Source organism: Crocuta crocuta, unplaced genomic scaffold (assembly GCF_008692635.1).
Source record: "Crocuta crocuta isolate KB4526 unplaced genomic scaffold, BGI_CrCroc_1.0 scaffold7, whole genome shotgun sequence".
Lineage (NCBI taxonomy): Eukaryota > Metazoa > Chordata > Mammalia > Carnivora > Hyaenidae > Crocuta > Crocuta crocuta.
In genome coordinates, this window is record NW_027531904.1 from 10,066,986 (window position 1) to 10,083,518 (window position 16,533).

General features: G+C 50.8%; 1 protein-coding gene across 1 annotated transcript in view; it reads right to left on the reverse strand.

The window, feature by feature from the left end:
• CFAP161 (cilia and flagella associated protein 161) overlaps positions 1-16,376 on the reverse strand; it is an 18,382-nt gene extending 2,006 nt beyond the window's left edge. Inside the window, exons 1-5 of the mRNA XM_077774394.1 lie at positions 16,343-16,376; positions 6,740-6,829; positions 5,741-5,973; positions 4,656-4,740; positions 342-500 (exon numbers count right to left, since the gene is read on the reverse strand). Coding sequence (XP_077630520.1) covers positions 342-500; positions 4,656-4,740; positions 5,741-5,973; positions 6,740-6,823 — 561 coding nt within the window. The 5' untranslated portion in view covers positions 6,824-6,829; positions 16,343-16,376. The remainder of the gene's footprint in view (positions 1-341; positions 501-4,655; positions 4,741-5,740; positions 5,974-6,739; positions 6,830-16,342) is intronic.
• Between the last annotated feature and the right edge of the window lie 157 nt (positions 16,377-16,533).

A 16,533-nucleotide genomic window follows, 5' to 3' on the forward strand; every position in this document is an offset into this window, starting at 1 on the left:
GCGCCAGCAGCGAGATCCCGGCGGCCCCGCCTTCCCATCAGGCCCCGCGCCTGCCCCGGTCCTGCAGGCCCAGACTCAGAAACGTCAGCAAGGCCGACAGGAAGCGAGCCGCCCAGGGACCCAAGGTCTCCAGGCCCCACAGAAACGAGCTTCCGGGAAGGAAACCGGCCATGAGTCAAACGGTGCGGGTGGCGGCTCTCAGCCANCCTCCGGGCTGGCGGGGGGTGGGAGAGACCGCACACGGGTCACATCAGGCCCCGGCGTGCTGAGAAGCCCCCGGGTGACAGACGGGAGAAGATGGAGTCCTCGAACGGCACCCAGCCCCCCCAGGCCGAGCTCACCGGAACCGGGGCGCCTTCGTGCTCCAGGCGCAGCTGGGGGTCCAGGAAGGCAGCCTGCCAGCAGTTCAGGAAGGAGACCTCATCCGTCAGGTAAAGCTCCTGCAGCAACGACCGCTTCGACGACTTCAGGAGGGTCCTGTGGTCACTGGACAAATACAGCTGAAAACGACGGCGCCCAGATGAGCCACCTCGCGCCGCTCCAGAAGCTGGGGACGCGAGCAGCTAAGGGGCTGACGTCAGGGCAATTGAGGCCTTGTTGGAAAACCCCATTCTTGTGATTTTTGAGAGCCTTCTGTTTTCCTCCACCTTAGAGATGCCACCTCGGAACGCTGAGGCCGCCTGCTGCCCACACCATCCCACTGCCTTCCCTGCCTCTGAATTTTTTTAATGTTTACTTATTTTTGAGAGACAGAGAGAGAGCACAAGCAGAGGGGCAGAGAGAGAATCTGAAACAGGCTCCAGGCTCTGAGCTGTCAGCACAGAGCCGGACATGGGACTCGAACTCGAGAACTCGGCGAGATCATGACCTGAGCTGAAGTCGGCTGCTTAACCAACTGAGCCCCCCAGGCGCCCAGCTCTTTCTTCCTCTGTATTCCACAGCCACTCTCTCCTCCTCATCCCGCTCCTCTTCCCCTTTCCTTGTTCTCAGCACCCAGGCCGGGACCACTATTTTACTTCTTGGAAATAACTATGCACGAAACTTGCAGCATGAAGCAAAGTGTCCTTAAAACCAGCCCCATCGCAGCTACATTCACGGTGAGCCTCAGAGGGGGGCCCACACCCCTGTGCAGCTGATGTCCGCACTTTGGGTTTACTTGGGCAGCTGTCTGGCCACCTGTAATGGACCCCATCCTGCAGAAAATTCCGAAACATTTGTTGTTTGCTAGTCCTTTACTGATGGCCCTGAACCCTGAACCCAGAGGCCGTCCCTGCATATTTCGGCAGGCTTCCATGTGCAAAGCTGTGCCGTGAGGTGCCGAGGGGGAGGCAGAGAAGGGCTGCTCTCGTCCCCCGCTATGACAGCAGGAGAGGGGACGGAGGTGGAGAACGGAAAGCACTTGTGAGGCATGGCCGGCCGGCAGAGACGCGCAGAGCTGCAGGCGGGCACAGGTGGGGACGCACACTCTCCCAGGGGCTCCCGGGAGCTCTGAGGAGGAGGCCAGGAGCCGGGCAAGGCTGGCCACATGTGGGGAGGCTGGGGACATGTCACAGAGGGCCTTAAATGCCACCGTGACGGCAGCACTTACCAAGCCTGAGCCCCTGAAGGATCAGTCTGGCAGCTCGCGTCCCTGTGGTCTGAAGTCAGGACACACTAGAGGGATCAAGCCATGGGGGCCTAGATTGAGGTCCTGGCATCAGGTTGAAAAGACAGGGCCAGGAGAGCCGTGGGCTTGACCACAAACTAGATGTGGGCAGGGAGCTGGCCGGGCCCAGGACACGCCGGGCGTGGCTGATGGCAATCGGGGTGATGTCAGCGTCGTCCGGAGCCACGGGGACACTGGACTTCAAAGGCAAACAGTGCCTGCGTCAGACCACAGACTCCACTTTGTTAAAGAGAGATAATAACGACTCAGGAACAAATCTAAAATGTCGCAGTTGCCAGGTTTTTTTATGACTGCCTCGGAAGTACTTGCTAATTCAAAGACAAGGAACGGAAATATGAGAATTTGGGGAATCATCCTCCCTGGAGAGAGAAATGACGGTCCGCCCAGAAGTCAGAATTCTGAGAACCAGCTGGAAAACCAATGGAAACAAGAGGAGTGGGTGATTTCATCAAAGGTGAGTATGAACATCAATGGCTTTCTTATATTTTTGTTGTTAGTATCATAACATCCAGTGGGAGATACCAAGAGACAAACTTAATGAGACAGGCATCCAGTCCACACGAGGAGACCCACAAAACTTTACTGAGAGAGCGGAAGAATAAACTAACACACGGCGGGGCATCTCAAAAGAGTTAAGTGTCATAAAGGTACTAAATCCACAATGTGGCGCAATTTTACGGTGCCAGTCAAAACGCCGCGTGATTTTTCTTCCCACAGGAGCCAAAGGACCTGCAGAAATAGTTGCATTTAACTGATAGGTTCATTCTTAACATGATGCAGACGAAGAGGTGTGATGAGAGAATAATAGCCCTCCGAGCTGTGCAAATATCAAGTATAATCCTCGAATAAAAACAGACAACTCGAGCTCAAAGCGTTCAAATAGGAAGCTGAGAGAGAGCGTGGATGTGCGGTGATTTAATGGCTGTCACGCAAGGCACGTGTCGGTGAGGAAAGGAGTAATCAATTATTCAAGAAACAACACAAATGTGGCTCATTAGTCATTTGGGAGAAATCACATGTCTGCACAGAACCCTGTATCAGAATAAATCTCAAGCAGATCAGGAACACACTCCAGGCCCGCCCAGGGGCTCAGTCAGTTGAGCGTCCAACTCTTGATTTCAGCTCAGGTCATGGTCCCAGGGCTGTGGGATCGAGTCCCACGTGGGGCTCTGTCCTAAGCGCGGAGCCTGCTTGGGATCCTCTCTCTGCCCCTCCCCCCGCCTCAAATAAAAATAAATAATTAATAAACAGCAAATCCCAGGGCACTTGGGCAGCTCGGTCAATTGCACATCAGACTTCAGTTCAGGTCATGATCTCATGGTTCGAGAGTTTGAGCCCCAGGTCGGGTTCTGTGCTGACAGCTCAGAGCCTGCTTTGGACACTCTGCCCCCCTCTCTCTCTGCCCCTCCTCTGCTTGTGCTCCTGCACGCACATGGTTTCTCTCTCTCAAAAGTAAACATTAAGGGGCGCCTGGGTGGCTCAGTCAGTTGAGCATCCGATTTCGGCTCAGGTCGTGATCTCACAGTTCGTGGGTTCGAGCCCCGCGTCGGGCTCTGTGCGGACAGCTCAGGGCCTGGAGGCTGCTTCCTATTCTGTGTCTCCTTCTCTCTCTGCCCCTCCCCCGTTCATGCTCTGTCTCTGTCTCTCAATAATAAATAAATGTAAAAAAATATTTAAAATTTAAAAATAAACATTAAAAAAACAAAGGAAAAACAAGAACAAAGCCCTGCACAAGGTCAACTTTAGACTCAGGAAGTCGATACAAGTCTTCCTTTCTACAGTATCTCTGGAGCCAACTTGACAGGGCTCTGAGCAGTGAGGGGTTACAAAGGAAAACACCGGTACATTCACTCAGAGTTGGACCAACTGCGATTTCAAAGCCAAGGAGCCAAAAAAAATTATAAAAAATAAATAATTATAAAAATAGAAGTAGCAAATGGGAGGAAACATTACCAACAAAACGACAAAATGTTAATTTTGTTGGAAAAGCAGGTAATACAAGCAAACCAGTGCACGGCCGGGGAAGAGATAATTTATAGGAGCTACGTGGGTGAGTCCAGGAGGGTGTGGGGAAGAGAAAGGCAGGGAACAAAGGAGAGAGAGAGGGCGAGAGAGAACCGACCATAAAAGAGAGTAAGCCAAAATGTTGGCAGTGTTAATCTCCGGATACGACAACTGCGATTTACTCCCCTCTCCCAACGATTTGGCATTTTCTCTAATTTCTAAGTGTAAAATCAGGCTGCAGCTGACCGTCTGTGGCACGGAGGGGTGCAGCTGGGGACGCTGAGTTTACCTGGTAGCACAATTGGCAATACTGTTCCATCATATAGTGATGGAAGCTGTGATTCGGTGAGAAATGGTGTGTAGCGCCCGGTCCACCAATGAACAGCTGAGCGACCTGGAGCAAAGTCACCTGACCTTGTGCCTCAGTTTCCCCATCAGTAAAGTTGGCATAAAATAGTCCCTAGCTCATAGATCTGTTTGGATATCTAAGTGAGTTCATATATGTGAGGCAGCTAAGCATGTCACAAGGTACAATAATCCCCATGACTCAAAACCGTTCAACAACTTTATCCGAAGCCCCACCCCCCACATCGGCATCCGAGCTAGAGTTAACCCCAAATGTATCTGGTTCTAGTCGCCAAGGAAAAGAGATAAATCAACTTAAAAAGGGGGGGGGGGGAGATGTTAGATAATCTACCTTGCTGAGATATTGACAGGTGTCAGATATCATTAATTAATCCAATCATTAATTAGAGGTGGAGGTGGCATAAATTTTGGGGGTTTTGTCAGCTGCAGAGCAGTAAAAGGGTTTTCTCCCTTTCTCCTTAGCATCTGAGGGGTATGACTTTTGTCATTCGAAAAGTCAGAAGGCAAGAAGTGGCCCAACACTGCGTGTGCAAAGCTTCAGGCTGAGACGGGGATGAAGCCAGAGACGGCAGATGCCTGCAGAGTCCTCTGTCCCTTTCAGCACGCGGCCGCGACTCACCATTTTGTCCTCAAATCCTCCTGTTATCGCGAGGCAGAAGTTCTGTCCGTATCTGAGGACGTGGCCCGTGGCGTTTCTGTCTGGGCTGTTGGTGAAGAAGCATCATGTCAAGTCCCTGTCGTACGACCCCTTCCACGTCCTACTGCGGGCGCACTTTGTTTATAGTCAGTGTTCTTGCTGATGCATATTCTCACTGCATAACTGATGACGTAAACTAAACATTTTCGAGACGGCCGTTTCTTCTGGCCTTCAGACCCGCGGGGACCCTGTCCCTGCGACCCGCCACAGCCAGAACACAGAGCGCCCCTCTCTGTGTGCCCAGAGCAGCATGCGCGCATCACGCTACCCTGCACTGAGGAATGCTGGTCAGGTGCACGGACAACTTCAGAACGAGCCAGGATAACACATCTGCACACACCTGATACAGCCTTCCCCCTCAATCCTCCGGGACGCGGAAGCTGTGGTCGGCTTTACTCGTCTCAACATAAATTATCAGTATTCAAAGCAATCTAAAGACTAAGAGGACCGGCTAGATTCTTGTAACATAAACGTCGCGATCATTACTTCATTAGCAGAGTGAAAGCAGTATTTATCTACTGTAATTATGGATCTATTCTCTAGGGATTTAATTGCTCATTTTCAAAATCTCAAGCACATTTTTAGTACACTATTAATTATAAGATAGCAAATCCCATGTAGTGCCACCTTGCACCGAACTATCAATTTCTGCTCTAAAAGCAACACAGTGGCATTAAAAGCAACAGAAGCACTTAAATAAGCTCCAAGTATCCGAGAAGCTGTTAGGAAAACCGTGTAGGCTGAGTATGAAGCTAGGCCCCTAGATCCAATACCTTTGAAGCAAGCATTTATAACAGAACACAAATTAGCAGTGCCCTGATGTTTAAGGTGAAGGGCGTCTAAAGGCCCCCAACTGTATCCTCAGGGAGAGACAGAAGGGTGGGAATCCCAGAGAAGGCTCCCATGACCTTCACCTCCAGGCAGCCGCGCTACAGCCCGGGCCTCCTGAGGCTCTCAGCGAAAATGTATTTATGATAAAAATGCGCGGACAATGAAAGCATCTCTACCTCAAGATGATAAAAGTGTTTCTGCCAACTGGGATCTTGGTTTGCGCTGCGCTCAGGCCACACGGCACCTCTAACTCATCGCTCAGATGGGCTTTAATTTCATCTGGAGTCATGCACAGGCTCAGGTCCCCATCCAGAAACAGGTGGGCTTCCTTCTCCGCGGGAGCGGGGTTCACGAGCATCACCTTGTCGCCACAGTGAATGTATCCATCCTCAGAAATGGAAAGCTGCGTCTACGACATAGTTTTTCAAACTCACTTCAACCGCCACGTGCACCTTCTCTCCTTCACTGTCTAGGACCCATTTCAATGGCAGTGATACCGCTCAGACTCCTTGGACAATAACCACTCCAACTCCCCAAGTTTTTCATGTCCTTCCTTTTCCTGCCTCCAACCGCCTCCCACGTCGCCAGAAGTGCCCCCAAAATCCCAAATGAGGTAAAAAATCACTCGGGCTGACTGCACCATTAATTGATTGACACTCAATTGGAAATGTCTTCAGCACCAAAGGGTGTCTTACATATTCTTGCACTGATGCGTTCATTGCTTCATTTGGAAAATGAGGGTAAACATAATTAAGAGCAGATTTCTCCCAAGTTTCTAAAACCTTAGGGAATTTTAAACATTGTGGTTTTCAGATCTAAAGGAAGAAAAAAACAACCTGGTATTTTCCAAATGATAATTCACTTATGGAACGTTTGCTTGCTTGACTTACACTTAATTCAGTAGAATTCTGAAAACAGTGCTTGAGTTTAAAATTACTGGTCTCAGTAACGGACTATTAAATACAGAGAACAAACTGAGGGTTGATTGGGGGGGCGGGCAGGGAAAATGGGCGATGGGCACTGAGGAGGGCATTTGCTGGGAGGAGCACTGGGTGTTGCACGTAAGCCATGAACCACGGGAATCTACCCCCAAAGCCAAGAGCACACTGTACACACCATGTGAGCCAACGGGACAATAGATTATTTTTTTTAATGTTTTAATAAAATAAAATTACCGGTCTCAAAAGATTCTCTTTGAGCCTTCTGTTTCTCTGTATGAGAAGCTGTCCTTTATCCCTCTTCTCCAAGAAGTCCTTCATGAGCTCCTGGTGAAAGAGGGAGACGCATGTAACCCGGACGGGCAGACAGAAGTCCTGGACAGAACCCGCGCTGGCAGCGGGCGGGTCAGGAGCACATCAGGCTGAAAACGCAAACTTTGAGAAAAAGAAAGGTGAGCATAATGGGGAATGGTGGGAACTCTCAGCACTATTCTAATATGTTTGCTTCATTGTAGAATGTTCGGAAAAATGAGAAAAGCACAGAACACAAAGACAGAAAAGGAGAGGCAACATGACCGTGGAGGGCCCCGGCCAGAGGCGGCGCTGCGTGACTCCGGGAGGCCCTNGCCTTTCGCCCCCAGGAGGAGGTTTCCCTGAGCTCGACTGCAAAGCAGGGGGGAGGGGAGGCCAGCGGGCGGCCTCGTAGACCTAAAAATGTAAACTTTCTTGTTTCCTTTTGTGGCTGCAGCCGACTGAGTCCGGGCAGCAGCGCGGGGCGCTTGACCTCAGGGTGGTGAGTTCAGGCCCCACCTTGGATGCAGAGATTACTTAAAAGCAACCCTTGGGGCGCCCGGGGGGCTCAGTCGGTTAAGCCTCCGACTGCAGCTCGGGTCATGATCCCGCGGTTCGTGGGTTCGAGCCCCGCGTCGGGCTCTGTGCTGACTGCCAGCTCAGGGCCTGGAGCCTGTTTCAGTCTGTGACTCCCTCTCTCTCTGACCCTCCCCTGCTCACGCTGTCTCTCTCTCTCTCTCTCAGAAATAAATAAAACATTTTTTTTAAAAAAACACCTTAAAATAAATAAATAAAAATTAATAAAACATTTTCTGATCCCGGGAACAAACGCAGAAGGGAACGTAGATGAAACTACGTTTCCTTACAATTTGCATTTCCGTGTAACCTGCGGCCCACTGGCAAATGCTCGAGGCAAACCCCGAGTGTAACATTCTCCTACTGTTAATGCCTCACTAGAGGGAGGCCCGCCTAGCCTGAGGACAGCAGCGAGGCCGCAGGGATCTTAGAGGTCCTCGTTAGCACATCACAGTCCCTCTGGAGGCCTCCCGTGTGACTCGACGTCCCCAGCTCCTTAGCACATGAGGAGGCGCTCTGCCCAGCCCCAGCGCAGCTCTTCTGCCCCAGTCTGGCCCCCGTGCTTTAATAAAACCACCTTTTTGCATCAAGACTTCTCAAGGATTCTTTCTTGGCCGTTCGCTCCAAACCCCAACATTTTCCACATCATTTTCTTTTCCCTTTTTATAAAGTTTAGAACCCCAATGAAAAATGCAGAACGAGGAGAGCATCCCTCGTTTGTTACCACAGCAAAGAGGAGCTTTTAAATGGAAGCTCACCTTGCCTGCTGCCGACATCTATCTTTTCTAGCAGCAGCCGCAGCAGCCATGTGACCTTGACCCTAAAACGATGCATCCTCAATGCAGAAATTTGGAACCAAAATAACATCGAAGGAAGGGGGAAAGAGAGAATTACTCACAATGTCACTGCCTCAAAGGTACGAAATATATCATGTTAGCATATTTCTGTTTACACTGTTCTGAAGCAGAACATCGCTCGATGGCTTCCGCCCCCCTCCCCAGGCTCCATGACAGAACAGGCCTGTGGTTTGTGAGAATTCTTGATAAAACTAGAACATGCTGGAGCCATGTTTTCAAATCACTATTTTATGGGGGGGGGGGCAGGCAGGCAGTTGCTTTAGGACTACCTGGAGCTTGATGCCGATGGAATGCACTTGGTATTTGAACTTGCTTAGCGTCTGCTAAGACAGCCCAGAAGTGAAGGGACATCCTTTCCTCCCTCCAGCAAACCCCATCCGAAAGAGAAGATGATTCGTGGGAACAAATCACCGTGGGAAGAACAGAACATGTAGAATTGCAGCGTGGGGCAAAGATAGGACCCTCCCTCACACCTGTGAGCCCCTGGTTCTGCCAGCACCTCCCCCTCCTGGGATCCTTCAAACGGCTCAGTGGGACCAAGGTCAGCCACATATCATCCCACTCACTGCATTTGATAAATGAAGAAGCTGACGCTCCAAGAAGGTGGCAGCTTCTCCAAGTTCCACGTGCTAAATGTTGCTCAAGACCAGGACTCAGCCCGCTCGTCCGTCTCTGAAGTTCCCACTTCCTCCAAGTGTTTCCACGTCCCCCGTAAAGTCGGGAATATGATAAGACACCGTTGGTCTCCATACAGTTTAATAAAGTTGTAACGAGTCGATTCTTTAGTAAGAACTTGCCCCAGGGCAGCTCCGCTCCCACCTGCCTCCGTTGCGCCGCTCGCGTCAAATACGCTGCATTTCTGTGCGTGATGGGCACCGCAACGCATCACACACACGCTGTTTGTGAAACTGCCTTTGAAATGAGCCAGGAGAAAACATGAGCAACTACACAACTGTGTGATGACGCAGTCTGCTGTTGCACGTGGTACAGATCGCAGTTGCCTGCCACCTCGTCATCCTCTGTGTTTCTTGGAAGGCGAGTCTGGCCACGTGTTCTCTCAGCTTCTACTCACCTCCTGACTTTGCCTTTCGTTTGTAAGAGAGCTGACTGGGTGTGAGGTTCTTGGGTACACTTTTGTCTTTCATTCACCGCCTGCCGACCTCCACGGTTTCTAATGGGAAGTCAGCCATTAATCTTCAGGATCCCGGGTGCGGCTGCCATGGCTGCTGTGTGGGCTCCTCCCCTCTCCAGATGCTTCTCTGCACCGTTGAGTTCGTCACTGACGATGGTCTGGGGGTATCTCCTCGCAGTCGTCCCACTTGGAACGCACTGAGCTGCCTGAATGGTTTCTTTTTTAATCAAATGTGGGATTTGCCATTATTCCTTTGACTCTCTGTCTGCTCCTTTTTGTCTCTCCTCTTCTTCTGGGACTCCCAGTGTGCAACGTGGGTGCGCTTCACGAGGTCCTCCATTTCTCTACGGCCTCACTCATTGCTCTTCCTTCATTTTCCTCTCTGGCCTTCAGATTGCATAATTCTCTATTGCTTTATCTCCAAGTCAGCTTGCTTTTTCTTTTTATCTTTTCTTTTTTTTAATTTTTGAGAGAGAGAGAGACAGAGTGTGAGTGGGCAAGGGGCAGAAAGAAAGGGAGGAGACACACAATCCGAAGCAGCTCCAGGCTCATCTCAGAGCCCGATGTGGGGCTCGAGCTTGTGAACCACGAGATCATGACCTGAGCCGAAGTCAGACGCTCAAGTGACTGAGCCACCCAGGAGCCCCCTGCTTACTTTTTCTTATGCCAGCTCAAATCTGCCATTCCGCCTGTCTAGTGAGTGAATTCATTTTGGTTATAATGCTTTTCAGCTCCAAACTTCTACCTGGTTCTTTTCTATCATTTCTTTTTTTTTTTTTTAATTTTTTTAATTTTTTTTTTTTCTGAGAGAGAGAGGCAGAGTGAGCAGGGGAGGGTCAGAGAGAGAGGGAGACACAGACTCTGAAACAGGCTCCAGGCTCTGAGCTGGCTGTCAACACAGAGCCGGATGCGGGGCTCGAACCCACGAACCATGAGATCATGACCTGAGCTGAAGTCGGACACTTAGCCGACTGAGCCACCCAGGTGCCCCCTTTTCTATCATTTCTTTATCGATGGTACAGATTTGATGAGATATTAATGTCATACCTTCGTTAAATTCTATAATATGGTTTTCCTTAGTACTTCAAACATATTCTTAATTGCTTTGGAGAGTTTCCCTGCTAAGCCCAACATCTGGACCCTCTCACAGCCTGTCTTTCCACCGAGTATGACTCATTTTCCTGTTTGTTAGCAGGTGTCATAATCTTTTGTTGAAATCTAGACATTTTCGGTGATGCAGTCTAGCAATTCTGTATATGATTCTACACCCCCAGGGCCAGTTATTGTTGGCTTGTTTGCTTGCACATCTGTTTAGCGACCTTGGCTGGACTGTCTCAGGGAGACCTGTCCTCTCCAGTAGTGGGCAGCCCTCTGATGTCACTGTTCAGGGATACAGCCTTAGCGTGTATGGAGTGCACTGACCCCTCCCCCAGTGACCCTTAATATGATGAACAAAGTACCATAACAGAGTATCTCACAACATACAACGCAGGTGGATATAAGGGTCAGATAGTAATAACAAGATGCTTGGGAGCCTGGGTGGCTCAGTCAGGTAAACATCCAGCGTCAGCTCAGGTCATGATCTCATGGTTTGTTATTTCACGCCCCACGTCGGGCTCTGTGCTGACAGCTCAGAGCCTGGAGCTGCTTCAGATTCTGTGTCTCCCTCTCTCTCTGCCCCTCCCCCGCTCTCTCTCTCTTTCAAAAATAAACATTAAATAATAATAATAATAACAAAATGCTAAACAAGCATGCAAGAAGTTTTTTTCTTAGTTTTCCAAATTTTTATTTTCATTTTTGAAAAATTATAAAATGTTTATTTTCTACATAATTATTTGACATTTTTAATTTCTAACCCTCAAAAACCCTCAAAGCTAAGGTTAAAACAGAGATGCACTTATGCTTTTCTGGCCACTATAAAATGTGCTCAGTTTTTATTTAGCCATAAATATCTCCTTGAAGTCAGGCCATCATTCTTTCCCCTTTCCAGTTACTATGACTTTGACCCAGACCAGGTATATACTAGAAAACGTATTTGTTATTTCTTTTTATGATTTGATGAGACTCTCGGAAAATTTAATTGGAACTTTTTGTTCCTTACTTGTGAAACATCTGGCAGGAAAAGAAAAGCCAAAGAAATACTTGGACACGATCATTTTTAGAAAACAGAAGTAGGACAAAGTTCAGATATTAGGAAAGAGAATTGAATTATAGTCTTAGAAGCCAGTAAGTTCTGGGGCCCCAAGAGTGAGCTTTAGAGTCCTCTCTGGATGACAAATATTGTAAGTCATTGAGCACAATAAAGAAAATAATGGGATTGATGGCCCTGTCACTCAGCTCGTGTGAGCATTTTTGTCTCCGAGCCTTGGTTTCTTCACCGAGTAAAAGAGGGTAAGGATTACCTCCCTGATGACTCTCCAGGAAGCACTTCCCGGATCCTCTGCAGTGTGTTCATAGACAGAGTGGGGAAGAGCTCTGTTGTCAACGTTTTTAGGAAATGTGGGTCAGACAGATGTCTTGTCGCAGCCCGCCGTGGAACCTCGGACATCACGGCATCAGCATAAACCCACAAAGGGATGGTGACGCACTGCATGGGCCCAGCTGATTTCAACACAGAAGACTTTTTTAGAAAACTTTTTTAATGTTTATTTATTTTAGAGAGACAGAGACAGAGCACAAGCAGGGAAGGAGCAGAGGGAGGGAGACACAGAATCTGAAACAGGCTCCAGGCTCCCAGCTGTCAGCACGGAGCCTGAGGCGGGGCTCAAACTTAACGAATTGCGAGATCATGACCTGACTGAAGTCGGATGCTCAACCGACGGAGGCCCCTGGGGCGCCTTGCAAACATGAAGCCTTTTTAAACGAATCATCTTGTAAGACCAACACTTTAAGACTGACTGAGAGATTTTGTGAGGCTCAAATGACATCATAATATGAAACACAGGTAGGATTTGGCCATGTGCATGAAACCACCAAGGAAAGTTCTTTCTAGACCATGATGGGGCGGCGGGGTGGGGGGGACGTATCAGGATGAAGTCGGCACAGAAACAGAGACTCAGAGAACATCGAAAGGGCCAGAGAGAACCACGGGGCAATGAAGGAGGACGGAGGCGGATGGTGAGGGGACCCGAGCAGCAGCGAGGGGGACAGGGACTTTCTTCTGTAAGTAGCGGAGACCCACCGCAGGGTCCTGAAGACGAACCGACTACCGGCAGAGCCCAGGAACACCCCGGAGACGTGCGAAGTCCCTTCCAGAACGCTGCAAAAACAATGAACGCTGCAATAAAGTGAGTCACATGAATTTTCTGCTTCCCAGGGCATATGAAAGTCACATCTACACCGGGCTGTAGTCTATTAGGTATGCAATAGCATGGTGTCTAACAAAAAGCAATGCAACAATGCGCAGACCTTAATTTAAAAATACTTTATTGCTAAAACATGCTAACCATCATCTGGGCTTTCGGTGAGTCATAATGACTGAGCACGGATCACCATCACCAATATAATAATGATGACAAAAAAGCTGGAGATATCGCAAGAATTGGCCAAAATGAAACACAGAGACACAAAGTGAGCAAACGCTGTTGGAAAAACGGAGCCCAAGGTCCGAGGCCCAGGCCGACCCTGAGCTAAGAGACAGCTTCGTGATGCGTGTGCGTAAGTATGGAGACCACCACGGGAACAGGCAGGACTGAGTGAGGAAAGAGCCTCGTGGATACGATCACCTCTCGGGAAATGACCGCACGCTGGGGAATCCATTCAGTTCATTCAACCGGGATGTGCCGTGTGCCAAGCACTATGCTCGACACTCGGGAAACGGGGATACAGACACTATCCTGCTTTTGTGGGGGGTCAGAAAGAGGAAGCAATTCTGACAAAGCGGACACACGTGTGAGGCATGCGGCCGAAGGCCCCGTGAGAGCAGACTCCTCCGAAGGGGTATCGGCGGTGTTTTCCCGCTAAACAACTGTCCTTCCGTGAGGTGGGCAGGGCCGCTGGACCACGCAATCATTTTTAGTGCCTCATCTCATCAGGCGCGTCCACTGCAATCCTGCCCTCAGAGCATAAGGTCGTGTCTGACCAGAGAAGGGTCTTTGGTCTCCATCTGCTTTCCTCCTGCCTGAGCAGACCCCTGGGGAAACGACCCCACCATCACACCTCCGCTCCTCCCCGGCCAGATGTGAGCGCAGAGCCCAGTGTTCGAACAAGGACAGACGGGCGGGACTTCTTTTTCCACTTGTCACCCCTGTGCCGAAGGTCAGTGCACCTGCACTCGAGCTGACCGCTTGGGTGCTAGGCTTGCATGTCGTCTGAAGTCCCAGCCGCAGAAGAAATGTCCTTCCGCTACAATCCTGACTTCTGTTCTCCGCCGCACGCTGCTCGGGCTGGAAATGCCAAGGTGGACCCAGGGCTGGGCGTGACGGCAGGGGGCTCAAGGAGACATGGTCCTGCCTAGAAGAACAGGAAGAAGGCAAATTTCCCCAACGGGGTGGAGCATTCTGGAAGAGCAGCCTGCGCCAGAGGCAAGGGTGACCGGGGAAAAGAAGCCCCTCAGACCCATGCCGTCCGGCGGGGTTGGGGCTTCGGGCTTCTCAGGGGCACGAAGGGGGGCGTCCACTTCCACATCTCGAAGAGCAGGATCCATCTCTTTTAAAGTCTCCAGAAATTTATGTCAAACTTTCTTCCCCTTTTTAAAAAAAAAAAGTTGATTTGTTTCTGAGACAGGAAGGACATGAGCGAGGGAGGGGCGGGGGTGGTGGACAGAGGATCTGAAGCAGCTCCTCGCTGACGGTAGCGAACCCCCCACGCGGGGCTTGAACTCACAAACTGCGAGATCACGACCCGAGCTGAAGTCAGACGCTCAAGCAACTGAGCCCCCAGGCGCCCCTTCCTCCCCCCTTTTGAAAGCAGGGAGCCCTCTTTTCCAACAAAATAAAGACCGAACTCGGTCCCACAAAATAGGTAAAGAGGGGGTCTTACGGTTGACTCCAGTGGTGAGCCCCCCGCTCCCACGTGGCCCTGGAGGACCCTGAGAGTCTGCAGAACGTAGTTTTAACACCACGGACCCAGGCTGTCCCCTAATTTCATAGGTGAGGCAGTGAGGCTTGGAGAGCAGGAGTGACCACAGAGCCGAGCACGGGGCCTCGAACCCGTGCCGCGTGCGTCCTGCTCAGCCCGGGGCTTCTGCTGCCCCGTCCTCACCAGCGCCACCCACGGGACCACGCGCCCCTTCACCCCTGCCTTCGGCTTGCCTTTCCCATCAAAAGAGGGGCCTCTGCAAGCTAAAAGCTAGTCATTCTGAAACCATTACGATCATTCAAACGCTTTGGGCACAGAAAATGAGCCTGTTCCAGGAAATCCTCCAAGATGCCGGGTAAATGTGCAGAGGGAGGAACCAGCACAAATGCACGTGTCCCGGACAGTCAGCCTCTCCAGCTCCTTCCCTCTGATGGGGAAAAACGGGGGTGGGGGGTGGGGGGGCGTTTCACCAACAAGGGAAGAGAAGTGCAGAGAGGCTGTGGGAAATTCCCCAGTTAGCATCAGAGCCAGAACTGAAACCCACCACAGAAAGCAGGGAGAGAGGCGAGGGGAGGCGGGAGAGAAGGCAGAAAGCAGGGCCCCGGCGTCTGCTCACAGCGACCCCAGGGCCTACACCGCTGCTACACACCCCCTTTCGTTCGGCTTTGCCCCCACACGGGCTTGGAAGCGAAGTCTAGGCTCTGTGGCTAGCGGTGTGCGCAGGCCGGGGAGTCAGACGTTCCCAGTTCAAATCCCAGACCCAACCCCTCACAGGCTGTGCGACTGCCGGACAAAGTCACAACCTGTCTGTGACTCGGTTTCCCCATCCGCAAAATGAGGAACTCGTAAAAAAAAAAAAAAAAAAAGGGGGCACCTGGGTGGCTTAGTCGGTTAAGCGTCCGACTTTCGCTTAGGTCATGATCTCGCGGTTCGTGGGTTCGAGCCCCGCGTCGGGCTCTGTGCTGACTGCCAGCTCAGAGCTTGGAGCCTGTTTCAGTCTGTGACTCCCTCTCTCTCTGACCCTCCCCTGCTCACGCTGTCTCTCTCTCTCTCTCCTAGAAATAAATAAAACATTAAAAAAAAAAAATGAGGAACTCGTGATGCCCATCTTGGTTAGTTCTGGTGATGCCTGAGTTGATGCGTGTAGCGCCCTCGGCGTGGGGCTGAGGGCACAGGAAGGACTTGGCAGGTACTGCTGCTGTCTAGGGGCGCCTGGGGGGCTCAGTCAGTTAAGCCTCCGACTTCGGCTCAGGTCATGATCTCGCGGTTCGTGGGTTCAAGCCCCGCGTCGGACTCTGTGCTGACAACTCAGAGCCTGGAGCCTGTTTCAGATTCTGTGTCTCCCTCTCTCTCTGACCCTCCCCTGCTCACGCTGTCTCTCTCTCTCTCAGAAATAAATAAAACATTTTAAAAAATTAGGGAAGGAAGGAAGAAAGAATACACTGCCTTCTAGAGGGGCTCAGCCAAGTAGTTTTCTGTTTGCTAGGCTTGCAAGTTTCAAGTTCAAGGGAAACCTCATTGGGCTCCTGGGAAAAGAGAGACCCAGCCAAGGGAAGATAAGTGTCTAAGGTCAGACAGCCAGCGTTGTCAGAGCAGGAGCCATAACCCTGGACTCGTAATTTCTTCCATTAGACGATATGGTTCCAGGTAAGATGCTGAGAAATGAAGTGTGTCCTCAATACAAAATTCACAAATGCTAACGGCAGCGACGCTGAGGACCAGGGCTCCACGCAGCACGGAGGAAAAATCCCACGGGGAGTTCATTCTCTACAAAGGTGACATCTGTGGCCCAGTGGGGTGACTTTATGATCCAAAGCATACAGCCAGTGCCAGGCTGTGGCGTGGCTCGAGCCCCGGACACTCGGACCCCAAATCCAGGGCTCTCTGAATCATACAACCGTTACAGTCCTAAGAAACGGGGAGAGAAATTACAGGCACGGCCTTCCTTGAGTTATTGAGACTCACCTTCAAATACCCACCCAGGGCCTCCTGGGAGCGCCACTACCCTGTGGCCTCAGCCACGGCTGGGGTCCTCTGTTTATCAGAATCCGACACATACCCTGAGACTATCTGGGGAGCCCTTTTATCCACTGCTGTGGAGACAGGAAGCCACGGCAATGATTCTGGAAGGCAGTTTGCATTATGACATCCAGCAC